The 7,984-nt window shown below is 47.9% G+C and overlaps 1 protein-coding gene across 1 annotated transcript; it reads left to right on the top strand.

Moving 5' to 3' along the window:
- Positions 1-5,255: 5,255 nt before the first annotated feature.
- LOC134024474 (proteoglycan 4-like) lies at positions 5,256-7,721 on the top strand. Its single transcript, XM_062466920.1, has 4 exons — positions 5,256-5,354; positions 5,900-5,955; positions 6,055-7,543; positions 7,647-7,721. Exons 1-4 carry the CDS (start codon positions 5,332-5,334, stop codon positions 7,684-7,686), a joined length of 1,608 nt encoding a protein of 535 aa, XP_062322904.1. The 5' UTR covers positions 5,256-5,331; the 3' UTR covers positions 7,687-7,721.
- Positions 7,722-7,984: the final 263 nt, after the last annotated feature.

Genomic DNA, 7,984 nt, shown 5'->3' on the forward strand with positions numbered 1-7,984 from the left:
AAGGGTAAAATTTAAGAAGCCACTGCACATTTTACCCTTCTGTTCCTCACGCAGAATCGTCCTTCTCAACTTTTTTTAAAATGAAAGAAAAAGGTGCAGTGGTCTCTTAATTTTTTCCAGAGCTGTATGTGGTGACCAGTTTCTGTGTGGTATTTATTCCATCCAGCCAGCTCGGTCTGCATGGTGGAAAACAAGAGAAAAAGATCCAGGGTTCCAAATGTGAGCCAATCAGAACCTGTTGCTGTAGGGTTCTTGAGGTGAGGCGGAGAGATAATTTCACAGACAGTTCGTTTGTATTCATTTGTATTCATTTGACAAAGAAATGTTTGGTGATTCAAAACAAACAGACCAAAGAAATACTCCATACTGAATACGAATTCACATGCACTTATCCTGCGGAACCTTCCAGGAGCTGATATTGAGACTGACAGCAGCTCGTAAGTGTATGTTAAACTGCAAGGTAACAGTATTACTGTTGGTGTTTGCTGTGGGCATTACCCTTAATTTTCCGTTGAGTCCCAGACTGCTTCTCGATAAATGAGTTCTGGCAGGAAGAGCAGCCGCTCTTTAGACAAGTCTTGATGTGAAGCCAACACTAGTCAAGCCTGTCCTCGCCTCTGCCTCTAGGACATGGCGTTGCATGACAGACAGAGAGAGAATGAGCGTGTGTTTGTCAGAGTGTTAGTATGAAAAAGGCAAACAGTGAGGAATCTACTCTTACCTCAACTCAACCGTCTCAGCATGTGTGTGTCTGTGTAGTGTGCGTCTGTGTGCCTGTATGTGTGTGGGTGTGTGTGGGTGTGTTGGTGTGTGCATGCTTGCGTGCTATGTTCCACAGTGTGTGTGACTTAGAGGTGACATCTGCTTGCCAGGTCCGATTCTGTCTCTGCTCTTCTGGACAACAGACATGTTGTGGTGAAAAGACAAGACGTTCCCAGAGCTCCCATCTACGGCTGCCTCCCCGGTGCTGGTTTAACCCCTCCGACCTCCCGCCTCTCTCACGCTGCAATAATCACAGGCCACACAGATGCCCCTAAAGGCATCCCTTCAGGGCCACTCTGGCCACCAACAGCCAATGTCATAGTTCATGTCTGACATACAGTTAAAAATATCCCTTTTAAGCAGACGTCGTCACGGAGGGCCACCGTGCGTTTGCACCAAAAACATCATGGGAAAAAAAGTGGTCTCTAGCGACAGTGGTGAGGAAGTCCTGTCTTCTCCTCCTCAGGAAGGACCGGGCAGAGAGATGTGGCCTCCGACAGAGAGCCGGAGAGAGAGGGAGAGTTCTGAAATCACCGTGTGGAGAAAAACCACGTCCTCGGGGAACAGGGTGTCAGAGGGAGAGGCGGTTCGGGTCTGGACCACACAGAACCGCCACAGTCCTGGCTTCCCTCTGGATCACAGGGCACCAGGTCCCTGGAGCCTCACCAGCCCAGAGACACTCACTAATCTGCTGGCCCCGACCAGGGCCCAATCACACGTCGGCCGCCCAACAGGCAGGCTAGGCCACGCCCCCCCTCCCCCCCCCCCGGGGCGGAAGAGAGGGAGACCGGAGCAAATAAGGCCCAGCTGCTGCCCCTGGGAACTGGAGAGAGGGATGAAGGGATGGAGGGTGGAGAGAGAGCTGTTTAGAAAGGCGGTCGGGTGACAGCGAGCAGTGTGGTCGCACGGTGGTCACTCACCAGCTGTGAGCAGGGGAAGACGCCGTTCCCTGGAGGGCTCTCGGACCCAGCAGAACAAAGGATCTGTGGTCTTGGCGATGGTGGAAGTAAGCACAGGAAATGCGTACGACATACTGGGGAGTTTTTTTTTCACTTTTAGTGGAGACTAGACCGTGTCATCCGGTATTAAAAGCTACGCATTTCAAACCAGAAATTTTAAACTGAGGCTCTCCTATAATCGGCTCCTTTGCTGGGTTGCATTGTTCATACAAGAGTAACAGAAAAACTGGAGTCTATTGTTCAATGTTGCAACACTCTGGTTTACTTGAGCCCACTCACCCAAGGAGCATCCCTGTTGAAAGTGCAGTCTGGTAGGATGAGCTGTGATGATAGGCCCCCCCTGACTCCAGAGCGGAACGCCACCTGATCTAATCCAGTTTCGCGCAGATTTGTCCTCATCCTTACAACACTGATCCTGTTTTTATCGCTGAAACAACTCCATGGGTTGCAACAGTGCGCTTCTTCCAACACTCTACCTGACACCTCTCTACAGAGGAAGAGTCAAGCGTAACGTTTATTTATATTCATGCTAAAACCCCTGCCTTCCGCCTGCATATGAAAGCTCGTTCTAATCCTTTCCCTCGCGTGTCCAGTGGTGTCCCTCGCCCTCCCTCTCCTACACAACCCCTTCCTCAAGCTCTCGTCCGTGTTTTCAGTTCTGTCTCTCTGTGCTGACTCATTCTCCATCCACCTCTTCACCTTATGCCCCTCTTACCTCCATCCATCCACCTCTCCCCGGCATCCCTCATCCGAGTCCTGCCAGAGCAGTCAGACCTCCTCTGAGCAACCTGACACAGGTAGATTACTGCAGTGGGGTGGCTGGCTCCAGCCCCCCCCCCCGGGCGCTCCATCCTCCACCGTTCCCCTACGCCATTGTTGACATTGGACACATGCTCGTCGTGGGGAAATATTCAATCTTTCTCATTTGATTTGGACTGTAATTATGTCGTAAAAACAAACTGGCTGTGAAGCCATGGCCCGCCAGTGTGATCTGCCTTCATCGTGTGCAGACTGGTTTAATTATAGGCCTCGTCATCTTTCACTGGACAGATTCTCCTGCTGTTTCTTTAGGCCTTCACATTCTTTTATTGTGCGTTAATCACAAGGCAACTGATGCAGTTTGCTGTGGCTGGGGGTAGGGTCTGACACTAGTCCATACACATCCTGTAGATAGGGGGGGGAAGCGTTGAGCTATGCAGTGGAATAGGAGAAGGAAATGGAGGACTTCTCTGTGGTTTAATAATATGATGTTCGTTCCACAATAGATGTTCAGATCAGGTGAAGGATTTCTCTTGAGAATAAAGGAGAGATTGTGAGGAGAGATAAATCACGGAAGTCGCTATCGATATCTCTCCACAATTAGAGTAATTTGATAATGCTCTCACGCTGTACAGCTTCCACAGAAAATCATTTGATAAGATTTCTCTCTTGGAGATGAAAGTTCTATGGCAGTTTTTTATGTCAAAGGTGAATCTGAAATTTTGTTTAGTTTCTTTTCTATCTTAATGAAAAGATGAGAGGGACTCACGTGTGAAGATATTATCTGGTTTTATTCTTCTTCTTCCTATTATCTCCACACACTGCCTTGATTCCTCTTTCTGTATTTTTATGGTCAGACATCTAAATATGTTTTCACAGTTCTTTATCTATGACACGGTTAAGGAGAAAGAGATATCTTTCTTTGTCTAACAATCCGTTGAAGAAGGCCATTCGGCAAGTTGACTGTACTGTCAAATGTTAATCCTTATGTGTACAAAAGCAAAGAAAAATATGATTTTCAAAACTGTGTTGAATTGGAACCTCACATTATTTCTTTGTGTCATAGTCACACGTTATGGAAGGGGTCTCTAACTCTGTTTCTGGAAGGCTACACAACTGCAGGTACTCCAACACTGATCTGGCACGCTAATCAAGCACACAGGATTCTAATAATTAGCGGGTTTAACAACTGGGATCAGAGCGAAAACAGCCAGGTAGCTCTCCAGGGAAATGTGGAGACCCTTGCTTTAGAGTATTTTTTTCCCTTCCCAACCTTCACCACAAAGAGAATCCCAGCGACAAGACACAAAGTAAGTAACACCTGGGCGTTAATACACTTTGAGACTTGACAAACAGTCCATCTGAAACGCTGTCATCCGGGGCATTGTGTTCCATCCCGAATGAAGAGCAGAAGCCCTATTCATGTGAAGACATGGAGACCCAGCAGCCATACAGGAAGGCAGACAAGGCTCGCAGTCTAGGGTCTGTGTGCCCCCTAATGAAGGCGTGCGTGAATGAGGAGAGAGGGAGGTGGAAGGATTGGTGGGGGAAGGGTCGTCCGACAAGAGGGGTGACCCTTGTTTTATGTCCCGAGTACCAGAGGATAAAAAGAGGGCGACTCAAAGCGGCTGAGGGGCAAGGGGGAGAGAGCGGCGCTGTTTTTGTCTCGCTTCGCATTTGATCCCTTCTTAACCTGTGTTGTGACAGGTGTGTGGAGCTGGCCCAACTTAATTGCCTTTTTTTCCTGTGGGTTATACTCTGTCTTCAGAGAACCTGAGAGACTGTGCACTCACTGTAGCTGGGGTTCCGGTCAACTCACTCGCATCCAAGCAGAGAAAAAAAACAGACAAAGAAATACCATATTCGGTGTTACAAGAGGCTACCTTCCAAACCTTTTAAATGAGAATCAGACATCCGAGACACAGTGGCTGATGGATTCGACAGTGTGTTTACAACAAACACAGTGAACTGCAGTAAGCATGCAGTCTTGCTGATGCTGCTGTTCTGCAGAGGCCACAGTCTGGCCTTGCAGTGCTGCTATTACTGTGCCAGGTAGAGAGTCATAAAGGTGATTAACAGCCACCCCTAATTAAAGATCAATGGAGAGTCTTTGGAAAGTGATTTGTTCAATGAATTAGGAAGCCCACTGTCCATTAACGACATCAAGCAATGTCAGAGTGATGGATGCTGTATTGATTTTGTTTGGTTTGGCCACTGCTCAAACATAACGATACATCAGGATGGAAAACGTTATCATAAAGCAAGTTCAACACATCCATGATATATTTTCATTAGCAGCAGTGTTTGTATTTGAATGCCCCTTGGTTTAGACCCCACTTTAAAAGAATGATTAGTCTCACGATACACCAACTTTTCTGCTTTTTTTTACAGGGAATATTATGCAGGTTAATAGTTGTGCAAAAATGACATAGGAGGGGGGCGAGGGGTTATCTTTTGTTTGGATTCGGGTCACATGACCCAAAGGTTCACAACGAACCATTGTTGTGTTTACCCAATTTTACCCAATACAAAAACAAATAAATAGCATTTTCTTTATTATTTTCTTTTTTTCTTTTTTTTCTTTTTAGCATTTACATTGCCAATGGGTCCTATTGTCTTGCCTTGCAATGCCATTGGATAAATGTGGTCTTTCAAAAAAAAGAAATTAGCAATTAGAGAGCTAAAAGTTGTACCTTTACAACCAGGGGTCTTACAGGGTTAACAATTGCCCTCCTGTCAGACTCCATCAACAGCTGTTCTCCATCATGTAATCACATTCTGATTGTCCACCACATGTAGCCTACCTACTTAAACTACCTGACTTTACCTGAACTATTACTTTTGGATCATCATGGCTGCCAGTCTCATGACAAGGTGATGCTCGTATTTACTTTTCACAATGTATGCTTCATGTTTTGGCTACCCACATTGTTCTTGTTGTTTATGATCATTGACCTATGCACCTTTTGTAAAGCTCTTTCTTGTAAGTCGCTTTGGCTAAAGGCGTCTGCTAAATGCCTTAATCCAATTATTTGGATGTTGAAAATGGTGTGTTAACCCTCGTGCTGCCTTCGGGTCACATGACCCAAAGGTTCATAACGAACCATCGTTGTGTTTACCCAATTTTACCCAATACAAAAACAAATTAAAATAATTTTCTTTTAACCTTTGCAATGTGGGGGGTCTGAGACAGCCTAGCTGTTAAAAGAAAATGCTTCACTTTGTCTTTGTATGCGGTAAATTTGTCGCAATACGACGGTGGGTCACAATGACTGATGGGTCAGAATGACCCGAAGATAACACAAGGGTTAACTGTCAATGAAAGTGCAGACTGTGGGGGGAGGAAGAGGAAGAGGAGGAGGAGAAGAGAAAGTGGTAAAGAAATGAAATGAAATACTAAATGTTTCTGTCTTCCACAGCGGACTCTGTCTGGTTTTGCTGAGCTGGAGTGTTCGTTGCTATGCTGGTGACCAAGGTAAGAAGTTCCAGGCTGAAGGAACACACTGCACATGTGGAACACACCGTGGAACACACCGCAGCCTGATCGCTCACGTCTTGCTCTCACTCCCTCCAGGCATACATTGGTCTCCTCTGAGAAGTTTGAACCCAGCCCATGGTGCTTTCAATGGTGGCTATGGACCAGGTCCGGTCACCAACCAATCTGTAGACGAGAGGTTCCCTCTGAGCCGTCAGCTTTCTTTGAGGAAGAAACCCAGTAGCAGCTCCAGGAATGCTTCCCCTGTTTCCTTGTTTACTGTCTTGAGACCTACGTATCCTGCTGGAGGGGCTCAGCAGAAAGAGGAGAAGGTAGCTGCTGCTGGTCTTGCCAGGACTGCTGTGCATGCCTCCCCTGCCACAGGACTGGTTGCTGGTTCAAGTCCGGGCCATGTTGCCCCCAGTGTGCGAAAACCAGCTATTAAAGGCATACCCATCAACCTGAAGAAGCCTGCCTCTTCCCAGCGTTCCAAGCCTGCCTCTTCCCAGCGTTCCAAGCCTGCCTCTTCCCAGCGTTCCAAGCCTGCCTCTTCCCAGCGTTCCAAGCCTGCCTCTTCCCAGCGTTCCAAGCCTGCCTCTTCCCAGCGTTCCAAGCCTGCCTCTTCCCACCGTTCCAAGCCTGCCTCTTCCCACCGTTCCAAGCTTGCCCCTCTCCACGTCTCCAAACCTGCCCCTCTCCACGTCTCCAAACCTGCCCCTCTCCACGTCTCCAAACCTGCCCCTCTCCACGTCTCCAAACCTGCCCCTCTCCACGTCTCCAAACCTGCCCCCCTCCACGTCTCCAAACCTGCCCCTCTCCACGTCTCCAAACCTGCCCCATCACATGGCTCTCGGGTTTCCCCAGCCCGTTCAAAGTCCTCAGACTCTCTGCATCGTGCGGCTGTTGCTTATACAGGCCTCCCTGGGAATGCAGCATCTGTCAGCTCTGGTATTCGGGGTTCCACCATCTCTGGGAAGGGCAAAGCTGAGAGACCAGAGTTTAAAGACGCAAGCCTTGGTGTGAGGAAACCTGTTAAGGGCTCTCAAAGTTCTTCCGCCAAGCAGGAGGAACCCATGAGGGCCCCTAAAGTCAGGATGTGGTCACAGAAGCCTGATCCGATGCCCCCCACAGATTCCAGTGAATTTGTACCTGGTGAACTTTCCCACTTGAAGGCCGAGTATGAGCACGGGGAGGAAGTCTTTGAGACTGACGTGTCTCAAGAATCACCTCAACCACAGCGCTCTGAAGAGGACTCTACTGAAACCACACCACTGAAGCCCCGTTGGTCAAGCCATGAGGACCAATATCTCCCCTTTGTAAGAGGGAAACTACCTCCAGGCACCCTCACTCACTTCAGCAGTAACTACGAGCATGGCACCGACCACTGGAGAGATTCCCTCTATTTGCGGATGCCCTACCCTTACGTACCAGTCTCAAGCGATGAATGGGCTCCTCAGCTTCCGATGTGGAAAGGCCACAAGGTTCGGGTACAGGATCCACCTGATGTTTCCAGTGGAGCTCAAGGCAAGAAGCCCAAACGATTCCATGTGAGCCGTGGCTTCCATCCAAGTAAACCTGCCCTTTCCAGGTAAGCTCCATGCACCCATGTGTTGAGGCTTAACTTGCTGACCATCTACAGGTGACCCGGGTTCACAAGGTCTTACACTGATGGATGTTTTCCTCCACCTCAGGTTTCAAGCTCAGGGAGATGACCAAACCAACTTGCAATGATGTCTTGTAACTTTCAATAAAACAATTTTTATTCACGTTCGTTATCGTTCAGTCTTGTAAACTTTGCCGTTGGGTTATACTGTTATGAATGCCAATTTGATAAATCGGGATGGTTGGTCCCAGACACTTTCATATACACACAGTATATTCAAGCTTGAGTTGGTGTATATACTTTGGGCCTGATGTCATGTAATGAATAAAACCAATCACCCTCTGAGCATGGTTGACATTGTGCCAAGTTTGTGTGGCTGCTCTACATGGTAGCAATTTCCGTCTCTTGAGAATGTGCTTCCTGACT

Source organism: Osmerus eperlanus, chromosome 8, assembly GCF_963692335.1.
Source record: "Osmerus eperlanus chromosome 8, fOsmEpe2.1, whole genome shotgun sequence".
NCBI lineage: Eukaryota > Metazoa > Chordata > Actinopteri > Osmeriformes > Osmeridae > Osmerus > Osmerus eperlanus.